This window comes from Prunus mume, linkage group LG3 (genome assembly GCF_029339155.1).
Source record: "Prunus mume cultivar Tortuosa linkage group LG3, ASM2933915v1, whole genome shotgun sequence".
NCBI lineage: Eukaryota > Viridiplantae > Streptophyta > Magnoliopsida > Rosales > Rosaceae > Prunus > Prunus mume.
The window spans coordinates 6,016,255-6,031,013 of NC_142700.1; the positions used below are offsets into that span (position 1 = coordinate 6,016,255).

At 37.2% G+C, this 14,759-nt stretch overlaps 1 protein-coding gene and 1 pseudogene across 1 annotated transcript; both read right to left on the minus strand.

Moving 5' to 3' along the window:
• Positions 1–3,740: 3,740 nt before the first annotated feature.
• On the minus strand, positions 3,741–4,838 carry LOC148918532 (uncharacterized; annotated as a pseudogene).
• Positions 4,839–6,312: 1,474 nt separating this feature from the next.
• LOC103325359 (putative wall-associated receptor kinase-like 16) lies at positions 6,313–9,898 on the minus strand. The gene is made up of 3 exons (XM_089049053.1): positions 8,960–9,898; positions 8,663–8,842; positions 6,313–7,653 (listed from the first exon to the last, which is right to left on the minus strand). The coding sequence occupies exons 1-3, from the start codon at positions 9,813–9,815 to the stop codon at positions 6,431–6,433; spliced, it is 2,259 nt and encodes a 752-aa protein (XP_088905179.1). The 5' UTR covers positions 9,816–9,898; the 3' UTR covers positions 6,313–6,430.
• Between the last annotated feature and the right edge of the window lie 4,861 nt (positions 9,899–14,759).

The window sequence follows — 14,759 nt, forward strand, 5'->3', positions numbered from 1 at the left end:
TGAGATAAGATAGGAGATTATAACAATGATTGTCCACAATGGATCACAACACTTGTCTCACCAAGAGGACGAAAAAAACACCCACAAAAAAAAGATTTCATCTAATGACTTCAAACTAGAATGGGGGAATTATGCACAAATCAGGCAAAGCATAAAATGATTCAAACTTCACACCATGAGAGATCAGAAGAAACAGATGTTTTTGACATTTGCACACCAAGTAAACAAAAATTTATATTTGACTAGTCAACTAAAACGAAGATGACTAGTCAACAGTTCTGATTACAATGTGCTGAAGATAAGGAACATACAAGCTAATCAATCAATTGAGCAAAGGCCAATGGACTACCTAAGTGTGACATGTTTCTGAAAGTCCAAGGCCTTGGTGAGTATATTTGCTAGCTGTTTCTCAGAGGGAACAAATTCCAAAGATAGAATTTTGTCTTCCACAAGATCTCTAATAAAATGGTGCCTAATGTCTATATGCTTAGTCCTAGAGTGTTGAACAGGATTTTTAGAAATATCTACAGCACTCATGTTGTCACGATAGATTAGAAAGCATGATTGAGTAAGACCATAGTCTTCCAACATTTGTCTCATCCAAAGGAGTTGAGTGCATCAACTCCCAGCTGCAAAATACTCTTCTTCTGCAGTGGATAAAGAGATAGATTTCTATTTTTTGCTATGCCAAGCAACTAGGTTGTTGCCTTCATAAAAGATCCCCCCAAGTGCTTTTCCTACCATCACTACAACCTGCCCAATTGGCATCATTATACCCAACAAGATTGACACAAGTGTCATAGGTATACCATAACCCAAACTCAAAAGTTCTACTCACATATTTTATTATTCTTTTGACAGCAAACAAATGAGACTCTTTGAGATCACTTTGGAACCTAGCACAAACTCCTACACTATAAGAAATGACAAGTCTACTTGCAATCAAGTAGAGAAGGCTTCCTATCATGCTTCCATAGAGAGTTTTCAATAGGGACAGATGAGCTGAGATTATGAGGGATTATGACAAGTTGACAGGTCAACTGGAATAGAATTGTCAAAAGTTGACAGGGCAATCGGTTTGCTAAAAGTTGACAGGTCAACCACTAGATCCATACCTGGAGATTCTCTCTCAAGCATAGGAGATAAAAGACCACAAAAACACCTGTTTAAGATATAACAAGCTGTATTTACAGCTTCAACCCATAAATGTTTAGCAAATTTTTTGTTGTTGAGCATCACCCTATCCATCTCAACAAGAACTCTATTTTTTTTTTCTCCACAACAACATTTTGTTGAGGTGTAGTAGATGCAGAAAACTCATGCTTAATTCCCATCTCCTCATAGAATTTCAGAAACGAGAATTCTCAAACTCATAACCATGATCCGTTGTAATTCTAACAAGAGGCAGATGACTAGTCATCTTAACTTTTTATAAAAGGTGAGCATATTTAAAACTTTGAAAGGTTTCAGATTTTCCAAGTAAGAATGAGACCCAAATAAACCCAAAGAAATCATCTACAATGGCTAGGATGTATTCCTTGCCACCAAGGGAAAAGGTTTGTATAATACCAACAAGATAAATGTGACCAAGTTCAAAAGAACATGAAATTTTATTGATCACCCAAGATTCAAGCACTGTGAGAGAGATGATTAAAAGACGTGCATGCAATGACCACATTTTAAAAAAAAATTAAACAAATGAATCCTAATCAAACAAAAGAACAAGGTGCAAATGCATGACAATGTATCTAGACTCCATGAAGCACACACAAACAAGTGCTATTTCCCTTGCATACATAGTCCTGCCTCTTTTGAGCTTCATCACATGGGTCTTCCTCAACCCCAATTGCCCAATTAAAAATCATTGGAACATTTTCCAAGCTATCAAGTTGTTGAAAAGTTTTATTGGAGAATTTGAACTCGCCTTCTTCAACAATGAAGGCGTAGCTGCAGGGGTTAAAGCCCCATATATCCAAATGGTTGTTGTAGCTTGTCAATTCCACGGTGCGATTTTTCATCCCACTGGGGATGTTCGTTTGGCAGCATCCAATTTGAGCAAAGTCCGATCAGCGCTGCAGGTGTCACAAAGGATATGCACCCGTTATGTACCTTTCTTCACCACGAAAACCTTTGAAAAGTGCGTACGTGTCACAACCAACAGCAATGAACTTGTTTTTGGTGTCGGAGATGGTGAGACCCTCTATCTATAAAAGGCCATGCCGTGTACCACTTACTTTTATCACAAGCAATACAAATATATGTGCGAGAAAGAATATTATTGAGTGGTACATATACAAATATTTGTGCCATGGCCTTACATGAGAGGATGCTTATTGAGCAACTCTCATTGGTAATGTTAATGGTGGGAGTGTGTGTGATGTTAGGTCGTAATTACAACAACATGGCACAAGCCTTGCCTCAAGCCCGCCTGGCTGCCCAGACAAGTGTGGCAATCTCACAACCCATACCCTTTTGGCATTGGTGTTAATTGTCACATGGCAGGCTTTCCCTTCATTTGCAACACATCCACCGAACCCCAGCGGCACTCGGCGCAACATCATTATCGCTGCCTTTTCCCTTGATGAGGCTGAGATACAGTACTGCGTACAAAGCCGAGATTATTCGACAGCGGGGTAACAACGCGTGCAACAACGACCTTTGGCTCGATCACCGCCTCCTTTCACCGGCCGGATCCAGAATTTTCAGCAGAGGTGCAATTTTCAAAAGCTAAGAGCTCCCAAAAAAAAAAAACTAAACATCCTTATAATTTAAACAATACTAATGTTATTCATAATACATTAAAAAAATATCATTACAATTACCCTACAATTGTTGCCGACGAGATTTCATATCTTGAAAACGTCGCATTATATTTATATTACTAATACAAGAAAAAACATCTTTCTCAATGTAAACAACCAAGCTATCACTCAACCATTGATTCCCTATTTTGTTACGCAATGGTGTTTTCACAATATTCATAGCTGAAAAAGCTCTCTCAACTGAAGCTGTTACAGCAACGGGTAAAACTAAAGTCAATGTAAGAAGTAAATATACATAGTTGTATATTCTACTCCTTCTTGTATTCACCAATTTTTCTGCCGGATCAGTAATTCCTTTCAATGATGAAAACACAGTGCTGCTCTGCATATCAACAATATAAAGCCCAAGTTGATCTTCAAGCTTCATGAGGTCTCGGTCATTAAATTCTTGAGGTAAAATTGAGCAAAGCGAAGTATTTTTGTTTGTCAAAAGCTGCAAAATTATAAGCGGACTCAAACATGCCATACAAAGAAGCAATTCAGTATTTACCTCAGTGAAGCGATTATTCAATTCCACTAGTTGCTTATCAATGATAGTAAGAAATAGGTCCACACGATAATAATGGCGGTTTGTGATTTTCACAGCTTTACGGACGTGATCTCCCTTGTGGTACAAATAAATCATCCATGTTAGGAACATCAATATCATTGTTGCCACAAAATATTGATACTTTGCCAAGCAGATCATCAAAGTCATCATCCCTCATAGATTGTAGCTTTTGCTTACATCTTTGGACCAACATCATTGCATTCACAATATCTTGATCTTTCTTTTGTAATGCCTTTGACAAATCATTTGTGATTCCCAATATAAATCTCATCAAATATAGGTGAAACACAAAGTCAAAAGTTTGTATTTCTTTCAATAACCTATTTGCTTCACCTAAATTATCTTGGTTGACATCATCAACAATCCATTCAAGCACCTTCACCACGGGGTGAAACATAGTAATTAATACTCAGTAAAGTATCATAATGTGAGTTCCAATGTGTATCACAAGGACGTTTGAGAGTAGTCTCTTGATTTAACCCTTGCCCTGTTTCAAGATCATCAATTTCAAGAGCTTTCATAATATCTTTTTGTTGTTGCTCCCTAATAATTGCATCAATGGTTTCAACAGCACAAGAATTGACAAGTTCTTTTTGAATGTTAGGAGCAATATACTTGAGATTCCCTGGAGCATTCTCAAACACAACGGCACGAACTTTCTCATCATGATCGGCAAGAAATTGCAAAAGCTCCACATAATTACCTTTATTGCTAGATGTTTAACTTTCATCATGGCCACGAAAAGGAAGACCTTGTCGTAATAAATATCTAGTGCAATCAAGTGCGGCAGTTAATAGAATGTGATAATTAACACGAGCTTTGGTCTGTCTGCTTGATCACAATGGTTTCAACGTGTTGCTTCTGATTCATTAAATCTGTACAATGTTGTGTAGCTTTATTGTGAAGGCTTTCAACTTGTCCAACATGGATCCCTAAAATTCTCAGGTCCCTTCCTCCAATTTTTAAACCCTTTCTCAGTGAAGACATCGCTTCCAGCCTTTCCTTGTTTATCAAAGTCGCATTTAAAAAGATAACAATGAAGACAAAATGCAGCATCTTTCTCTTTACTATACTTTAACCAAACAAATGAATCAAACCATTTCACAAGAAAACGTCGATTACTCTCCCCCATAAGTGTTTGAGGCATATCGTTTTGGCTTTTAGGCTGACAAGGACCCCTTTGCGAGATAGGCTCTTCGGATTTGTTCTTGAAAATTGGGATTATAATAAGTCATTGGAGGTCTAAGGCCAGGGTCTGCAGGAAGATTAGCTAATATTTCATCCAACTCAGTAGGCGGATTATTTGAAGGTTGATTTGAACTAGCCGGATTATTTGAAGGAGGGTTGGAACTAGCCGGATTATTTGAAGGAGGGTTGGAACTAGACAGATGATTCGAAGGAGGATTTGAGCTACCCAGATTATTTGAAGGAAGATTTAAACTCTTTCTCTGAAAGTACCGTTCCATAACTGTACAATTGAAACAAAATAAGGGTTTTATATATATTATTATGACTAATTGACTATAATTTATCAATTAAATAAATAATTATCAATTAAATAAATAAATAAAAATTAATTATACCTCGAATAACGTGTCACGTAGCCTCTTTCTCCTCGAGTTTGCTACTGATCTTACTAATATAGAAAGAGCTAAATAAGAAAAAAATTATTAAAAAAAGAATAAACAAAATTGGTGTTTGCTCAAGAAAAAAAAGCATTCGACTTACTTTGGATTGGCGTACTCAAGAAGAAAAAAAATTGCAGGATTCTTGTGATGCACACACACTTTGATGAAATTGGGTGATGTTATTGGTCTTTTATAAAGAGAATTCTCAATTCTACTTAATTAAGGAATTCCCAACTCTATTTAATTAAGGAATTCTCAAAACCCAATTGTATAAAGAGAACTTTCAATTAAAACCCAATTAAGTAAGGAAATAGAAGCCCTTTTTCAAAAGCCCACAAAAGCCCACGTCAGTTTCCTTTGTTTCCTTTTTTTTAATTTCAAAACCCGGTCCAGCAGCGGCGTCGTTTTGGCAGTTTTCAAACAAAAAAGGCAGCGTATATTAAACCTGGTCCAAAGCGATGTCGTTTGGCGAGCTCGTTAAAAAAAGAACCTCGGCGCTGCGCGCATATCTCCCCAAGTGAGTGGTTTGCGCATTTCATCGACGCGCGTTGTGTGCATCGCAGTCGAAGACAGAGTGCAACTCCATCGTCTGTAATGGCTATTTTCGCCACCGGAGGTGCAAAGCAAAGCCTCCTGCGCCTGCAGTTCGCCCGCTTTTTATGTGGAAGGAATTAAGAGCCGCGTGGTGGCATTTCGGCTTATGTGGAAAGCGGTCTTTCTAATTAACTCATTTGTCTCTGTTAATGTTTTTTTTTAATACAAATTTATAAATAAACCCAATCCTAGACATGTATTTATAAAAAAACCCAAGCACTATTTAAACATAGAAACACACCCAAAATCAACCCAAAGTCAACTTTTTGGGTGTGTTTATAAATGGGTTTTGAGTGTGTGTAATGATGGGTTTTGGGTGTGTTTATAAAGTGTTTTGGGTGTTGGGTTTTTTTATAATTTCAACCTCCATTTTGGGTGTTTTAGTGAAACTCCCTTTTTTTAACCCCGACTCGTTATTTTTCAAGAATTAGTATAAATAAATGCAATAAAACATCTGGCTCGATAAATAGTCAACATGCGACGGCGGGGGCGAAGTCAAGTCAAGTCAAGTAATTTTATTAGAGTTGGTTTCTTTTTTCTTTTAAAATTAGAAATAAGAATTGCTGAAAAGTTTTTGTGATGTTTATAAATGAAGGAAAAGGTTGACCGGTAAACCTCCAAGAACTTATCAACCTTTACTGGTTTCTAGAAACTTAAAAAAATGGTAGATTTGATTCAGTCTGGGGTCATTTTTGAAAAAGTATAATTTCTCAACAAATTATATATCACTGACAGAAAACACATCTTGAATTCATAACATAACCAATAAGACCAACAAAGAACAACATATTGGTTTATTTCTAGCATATACATCGCAACTAGACCCTAGCAATCGATTATCGCCCATCACCATACGAAGTTAACATCTGGATTTGCATGCTGTCATAGCCACTACTTGTACCACTAGGATTACCACAATCTGCTGCTGTAACATCCACACGATAAGCATCTGACTTGCGTGAACCAAGCAAGTGCTCAGTCTCTTCTGGACAGTCAGCTTTCCCCCATGGATGCTTTGCCATAATTCTCATGCCTTCTAGCTCCAAGGCTACCTCTTTCATTGTAGGCCTTTCCTCCCCTTGTAACCTCAAGCATCTTTTCGCGAGAATGGCCACATTTTTCAGAGTCTCAATATTTCCATCGTTGACTATGTCATCGTCAAGAATTTGATTCAAGCGATCTTCTTTCACTGAACAAACAAACAAGCTTGCTAGGTTTCTCTCTGCCTCAGGCCTGTCAAAACAAAGTGCTACTCTACTTGTTAGTAGCTCTGCTAGGACAACTCCAAAACTATAAACATCACTCTTTTCCGTTAGTTGATTTGAAAGGAAGTATTCAGGGTCTAAGTATCCGAATGTCCCCTGCACTAAAGTTGTTAGTTGAGTTTGATCCACGGGAATCAATTTTGAAGCTCCAAAGTCTGACACTTTTGCTGTGTAATTTTCATCTAACAGTATGTTCGTTGTTTTGACATCCCGGTGTATGATTGGCATGGAAGTGGAGGAGTGTAAGTAAGCTAGTGCTCCTGAAGTTTCTGTTGCTATCTTCATTCGTAAGTCCCATGGAAGTGATGATCTTTTGTCCTTGATATTATGAATGTGGGCGAAAAGAGTGCCATTGGTGACGAACTCGTAAACTAGTAAAGGAACTGGTGTCTCTAAACAGCAACCCAATAGCCTCACCACATTTCTATGGTTGATTTGAGAAAGAACAATCATCTCATTAACAAACTGCTCCTTCTGGGTTGATGCACCAATTTTGGACTTCTTTATGGCAACCACTTTGTTATCTGCTAATATTCCTTTGTAAACAGTTCCATAGCCTCCTTCGCCAAGGACTCGACTTTCATGGTAATTGTTTGTGGCCTTTTCAAGTGCTTCTGCAGTAAAGATCCTGGTTGTCTCCATAGAGCCTCCTTGGCTAGCGAGGTGTTGTTCTAACAATAAACCACCATTTTCTTTAAAGTATTTTTCTTTGAGTTTGATGAACTTTCTTCTTTGCAGACCGCAATATAACCATGAAATTGCCGCCAGTAAAATCAATAGCCCTGCGCTGACACCTGCACATAATTGAATTTATAAGTTCTTTTTATGTACGTGTTTATGTTAATGTTTTCAAAGGCGAAGCGTATAGGCGAGGCGTTCTTAGTAGCGCTATACGAGGCGTAAGTCTTGAAGCGTTGAGGCGTAAGTTTTTTTAACATTAATTTATTTTAATAAGAAAAATTTATGAATAATACAATAAAATTAAATTGTACAACTAATTTTTATTGAACCATAACAATCTTTTAAATATAATTAAATATTTGATAAGGGTATAAATTAGGGTTGTACTATACAATATACATACATATATATATATATATATATATATATAATATTCCATGTGTTAATATATTAATTTAGGAAAGAAAAAAAAAAGGGTAAGTAAAAAACGGCTGGAAATAGAAAAGGCAGGAATATTGGATGAAGGGAAGCAACAAGTGAGGGAAAAAAAGGGAAGCGAAGGAAAAAAAAAAAGAGCGTGTTTTCCCAAGTGAAACGACATCGTTTCACTTTAAGTTTTTTAACACTTCAATCAAAGCGACATCGTTTCGTTAGTAAAACAAAAAAGGTCGTCTTCTTGCGGTATCATCTTCCTCGCAGAGCCACCGAATTTGTAGAAGCTGAAAATTCCTTCCATTTCAGAGTGTCCAGATCTCGCTCGCCTTGCTCCGCCTCGCTCCGCCTTGCAACGACTTGCGCCTCCTCACGCCTTCCTCGCGCTAAACGTGCAACTCGTGAAATAGCCGACCGCCTCGGGCGTTTTCCGCCGCCTACCGCTCGCGCTCCGAGGAAGCATGCCTTTGAAAACATGCCTTTGAAAACACTGGTTTATGTGGGTGGGGAGATAAAGATAGATTGATAAATAATAAAAATATAGAGCACAATAATAATACATTGAAATTTTTTTGGATATCCAAAGTGGCTCAAGTAAAAATATGCTGTTAACAAAATTAAGAATTAAATATTTTGGGTATGATCATATATAGGGTGCATGTTGACATGTAAATGAAGCATATACAGTACCCAATGAAATGATAAGCAGGAGAATGGTCTTTGATCCATTGTTGAAATCGTCTCTGATGCAACTCTTTGCATTCATGCTGTCGTTTTGGTACCCTTTGGGACATTCACAAGAATAATCTCCAGGTAAATTTACGCACGCTCCAATACTGCAGGGGTTTGAATCCTTGCACTCGTCAATATCTGCAAAGGAAGGAAAACACATATAACAGCATCATGTAAAATCCCAATCCCAATTTTGTATATATGTTATATAAGATATAGGGGAATATTTACACATAAGTTTTGTGTAAAGATCACCTTGGCAACCATTGGGGTGGTATGGGTTTCCTTCATAACCTCGCTCGCACTGGCAAATATAACCAGAACGATGGAGGGGGTAGTCAAATTTGGTATTTCCCTTGCAGGCAAAGTTTTGGCTCTTATTTGGAGCTGCAATTTCCCAATTAAGAACCATGGGAAGCTGGCTTATGCTAGCCAGTTGTTGAAAACTTCTATTACCGGAGAAGTTGAATTGGCCCTCTTGTACAATGAAAGCGTAGCTGCAGGGATTAAAGTCCAATATACTGGAATGATTGTTAAAGCTATCCAAATGCACAGTACGATTTTTGAGTCCGTCGGGGATGGAAGTTTGGCAGCACCCAATGCCGGAGCAAGAGTTTTGATCAACGCTGTCGAGGCCGAGACACTGAGACAAGCACCCGGCAATGAAGGGCTGATCATTGTTCGAGCGGAAGCCTTCGAATTTGGCGTAAGTGTCGCAACCAACGGCCATGAACTTGTTTTTGGCGCCAGAGATGGTGTATGGAGGAAACACCGAAAACTCAGGGATATTGTAGTCATTGTTGCCCTGCCCGTCGTAACAATCATACGCTAAATACTGCTGTACTTGGAGCTCAGCTTGATCCACGGATATGTTTGTAACACGGATGTTGCCTCTCCTCAAATATGCGGTTCCCTCAGTGCAGTTGATAAAATAGTCTCTGTTCATATAACAATTTTCATTAACCCCAAACGGGTATGGAATTGTGACACTACCACAGTGGTCTGGGCAGTTTGGCAGGGCTAATTGAGCTGCAGCAGCTGCCCCGGCCGCCACCACCATTACGGTCGAGACTTGCGCAATAAGCATCCTCTCATATAAGAATATTGCCATGGCATATATATCCCACTTAATTCCTTGTAGAACTTAGGAGGAATTATATGATGGCACGAATGTTGTATATTCTACAAACTATATGTTTGTGTATGTTTGTTGAATTATGAATGAAGAAACTGCTAACAAGCCTGGCCTTTTTGTAGGCATATTATGTTTTTGCAAATACTCAGTCAAATAAGCGATGGCGTGGTGGGCAAAGTCAAAGCGCACAAGGAAGTTGTGAAAACGATGGCTTAAGCTAAGACCAGTTCACATGCTCATCAAGATTGGCGATGTGGTAATGACCAAAGATATTTGTGAATTATGTTTTTGCAAGAAAGGAATTTTTCTTTTGTTGTAATTTTTTATGCAAGAGTCACTGCAATAATCAAGTGGTGTAGAACGAGAAATTATCGACCTTGATTGGTTTCTGGAAACTTGAGAAATAGTGGAGTTGATTAAGTCAGGAGGTTGATCATTCAGACTAACCTTTGTCATGGGCCAATTGTAATTATTTTCTATTTGAAAGAAATTAATCATGTAACCGGAAAATAAGAAGAAATTAATTCAAAACTCATGATGAATTAATATGAATTTCTTGGTCAACTTTGAAGTGCCTGAAATTAAATATTTTATAGTGACTGCCCTAATAATTTTTTGATGCATTCCCACCAATTGTCATGGCAATCCAAGGGCAACTACTAGATATGAGGAGAGTAATTTGTATGGATTTTGGTGTGGAAAGTGAAGAACATGGCTAGATATTTATATAAAAAAAATTCTGAACTTTTTGGTTTTTTTAATTAATTTTTTTGGTATTTAAACCTGGCAAGGAGCCTCACAACATTTTTATGGTGGATTTGGGAAAGAACAATCACCTCGTTTACAAACTCTAGACTCTGAGTCTCAGTAATTGGGGCACTGACTTTGGACTCTTTTATGGCCACCACTTTATTATGATGATCTGCGGACAAATTTCCTTTGTAAACTACTCCATAGCCACCTTCACCAATTTTTCTCTCTTCATTGTAATTGTTTGTGGCCTTCTTCAGTTTTCTTCAGTAAAGATTGTGGCCGCATCCACGGATCCATTGTAACTAGCCAACTGTTGTCGTAAAAATAAGCCACCATTTTGTTTAAAGAACTTGTCTTGTTGTTTCTTGAACTGTCTTCTCTTCCTTCCGCAGTGTAGGCAAAAAAATACAGCCAGATAGATAGTTGAAAAATCACAATCAACTTAATTACAATTATTTGGAAAAGATCGTAAGCTCATATCATGGCATGGTCATAGCCATTGAAATTAAATAAGTTTGTTTTAAAATTTTAATGACTCTAGATTTCAAGGGTATTATAGGAAAATTGGGCTTAGGACAAGTATATCAATATGTTATGAAATTAACTTCGAAAAAACAAGGTGGATCTGGAGAAATATAGGACAGGGGTGAAAATAACAGCACTAATATAATATTAGAGTTATTTTACTTTATACGGAAATCGGAGGCAAAGGGACAAAGGGGTTCTCTTAAATAATAGCATAAATTATAATATGTATATATGACTGTGAAGTTATTTATTAATTTTACATTTGGTCTGTTTAAACAAAAACTTGGGAGATTTTTACTTTTTTCCTTTGAGAAAATTATTATTTTTCTTTTATTTATCCTTTATGTTGGTTTTACTAAGCAGGAATGCAAGCAGATAGCTATTTCATGTTATAGGCTGCATATTAATATAATAGGTAGCTAGTCATACATACCTACAGGGGCGAAGCCACACTGGGACCAGTGTGGTCCCGGGCCCCACTCAAGTTTTTTAATATTTTGAAAGTAATATACTATTATGTATTTGTATATGTATATTATTTCAAATACTTTACGTTTTGATATGTATCCACATGTATTGTGGCGGACTTATTAAGGCACAAGAAGGTAGTTCAAATTGCGCCCTTGCTCAGCTAGTGGTGATGCACTCCAGGTGTACAGATTACCTTATTTCCATTTTCAACATTTAAGTAAATGTCTTTGTCCTTTGACTTTAATTTATTTTTATATTACTCCATTTACTTAAGTTTACAATGTAAATAAGGAAGTACCCCTATTTGGATTCAAATAAAAATACTAGAAAATCAAATTCCCACCAAATCAAAATATGAAAAATCGGTTTTAGTGTAAAATACGATTTAGGCTAAAAATGATAGCTCATTAAGTCAATATATACTTCATACTAAAATCTCATAAAATCAAGTTTTCTTATTTCATGTGTAAGGAAGAAAAACCGCCAAAAATTATCTTGAGAAAATTATTATTCCGAAAAACCATTCTTCATACTTAGTCAATATTTTTTCATGTATGATATGAATGCATAAAGGGGCCTAAGGTTGTTTTTAATTTGGGAAATTTTGATTTTTTTTTTCTTTCTATTGGGTTTAATGGGGGAAAAAGCTTCAAAGATATTTGTTAAATTGCTACTCTTTGTCTATCTCTTGCAATTTTTCTTGTTTAGAATGTATTTGTCTATCCATTTGTCGAGAACAATTATGATTTCAACCAATAAGCAATATAATTCTTGACATATGTGATATATATACACATTATTTTTTGTATGTATTATGAGTTCGAATTTTTGATTTTTTATAATTTGTAAGAGCCCCCACACACATGAAATCCTGACTTCACCACTTGCATACCTACGATATTTTCAGGGAATTATTATTTGAAGTAGGAGGGTTTTTTAAGCAACTAGTTCCATTCACGCTGTCGATTGTGTACCCTGTGGGGCATCAACAAGTGTGACTTCCAGGTAAATTGGAGCACGTTCCATTAGTGCAGGGATTAATGTTTGGAAAGCTGCATTCATCAATTTCTGAAAAGAAAATCAGGAAATTCAATCAGTTAATTTTTTTTATTATTTAAATTACATATATATTATATATAATATGTAGTAGATATATATGTGTGGGTGGATATATCACCTCGGCAACCATTTGGGTGGTAAGGGTTGCCCTCGTAACCTTTCTTGCACTTGCAAACGTAACCAGACCGACTGATGGGGTTGACACACGTGCTATTTCCCTTCCATACATAGTCCTGCCTCTTTTGAGCTTCATCACATGGGTCTTCCTCAACCCCAATTGCCCAATTAAAAATCATTGGAACATTTTCCAAGCTATCAAGTTGTTGAAAAGTTTTATTGGAGAATTTGAACTCGCCTTCTTCAACAATGAAGGCGTAGCTGCAGGGGTTAAAGCCCCATATATCCAAATGGTTGTTGTAGCTTGTCAATTCCACGGTGCGATTTTTCATCCCACTGGGGATGTTCGTTTGGCAGCATCCAACGCCGGAGCAAGAGTCGATCAACCTGCTTGGTGTCACAAAGGATATGCACCCGTTATGTACCTTTCTTCACCACGAAAACCTTTGAAAAGTGCGTACGTGTCACAACCAGTGTTTTCAAAGGCATGCCTTCTCGCCGGAGCGCGTCGGAGCGAGCGCGGAGAAACGCCCAGGCGGTCGGCGTTCGCGAGTTGCACGCGTTTAGCGCCGTAAGGCGTGAGAAGGTGTTGCAAGGCGTGGCCGCGGAGGAGGCGTTGCAAGCGCACCATATCTAGAAACCGAACATGAAGAAGCGTCGGAGCGGCGGGAGGAAAACGCGAGCGGTCGGCTGTTCGCGAGTTGCACGTTAGCGCGGTAAGGCGTGAAGGCGTTGCAAAGGCGTGGCCAAGCGGAGGGAGGCGTTGCAAGCGCACCATATCTAGAAACTTCGAACATGAAGAAATTTTCAGGTCGTCCTCTGCGAGGAAGACGGCGTCGCGAGGAGGACGAACCCTTTTTAGGTTTATTGTAATGAAGCGTGTTTTGATTGAAGTGTTTTTAAAAAAAAATCTTAAGGTGAAACGACGTCGTTTCACTTGATGTTGAAAAAAAAACGATGTTTCAGTTTTTTAAACTTACCTTTATTGTAATAAACTTATTGGAAGAATTAATAACTTTTTTTTTTCTTTCTAACTCCAACCCGCTGTAGCTTTTCTACTTACCTTTTTTTTTTTCCTTCTTCCTTTCTCTAAATTAATATATTAACACATGGACTATATATATATTGTATAGTACATGTAGAACCCTAATTTCTACCCTTACTCCATCAATTTCAAGAATTCTCTTCATCTTTCGACTGCAAGTAAGTCTTTTTTTTTACGTACATGCATCATACTTGTATAATTTGACTGTAATAAACTGTAATTTGAAGTTTCGTATAATTTTTTTTTCAATTTTTGATATATAAATATACTAGTTATCTTATTCGTTTATGTGATATAATAGAAATTTGCGTACATGCATCATACTTGTATCTTAGAAATATTAATGGTATTGTTTTATAGTTATGAATCGAAAAGATCCTGCGTGGAAGCGTGCAAAAGAAATAGTGGGGGAAAAAGCAAGTCCATAAGAGCAATGCTTATGGATGAAGATGATGACATAGATAAAGATCCTTCAACATTTGATAGTGGGAAATATTCTTTTCATATTGATACAGATTGATCAATATGATAGTGATGCTAGTTTGAATGATATTAGTGTTGAGGAGTGGGATGAGTGAATTATATTTTTGTTTTGATATTGAATAAATATTTTATGTTTTGGGATTGATTATTATGCTTTGAATGACAATTAGTACTTATATTTGCTTATATTTAAAAGATTGTTATGGTTGAATAAGAATTAGTTGTACAATTTAATCGTATTGTATTATTCATAAATTTTCTTATTAAAATAAATTAATGTTCAAAATGCTTACGCCTCAACGCTTCAAGGCTTACGCCTCGCATAGCGCTACTAAAAACGCCTCGCCTATACACCTCGCCTTTGAAAACATTGGTCACAACCAACAGCAATGAACTTGTTTTTGGTGTCGGAGATGGTGAAAGGAGGCGTGCAGACTCGAGCCAAGGGTCGTTGTTGAACGTGT

Excerpts from the sequence above, each read along its gene's own strand:
- LOC103325359 (XM_089049053.1), bottom strand. The coding sequence starts at position 9,815 with ATGGCAATATTCTTATATGAGAGGATGCTTATTGCGCAAGTCTCGACC. Across the intron at positions 8,843-8,959 it reads CCACCCCAATGGTTGCCAAG|ATATTGACGAGTGCAAGGAT; the intron begins GTGATCTTTACA and ends CTTCCTTTGCAG. Across the intron at positions 7,654-8,662 it reads CCTGCTTATCATTTCATTGG|GTGTCAGCGCAGGGCTATTG; the intron begins GTACTGTATATG and ends AATTATGTGCAG.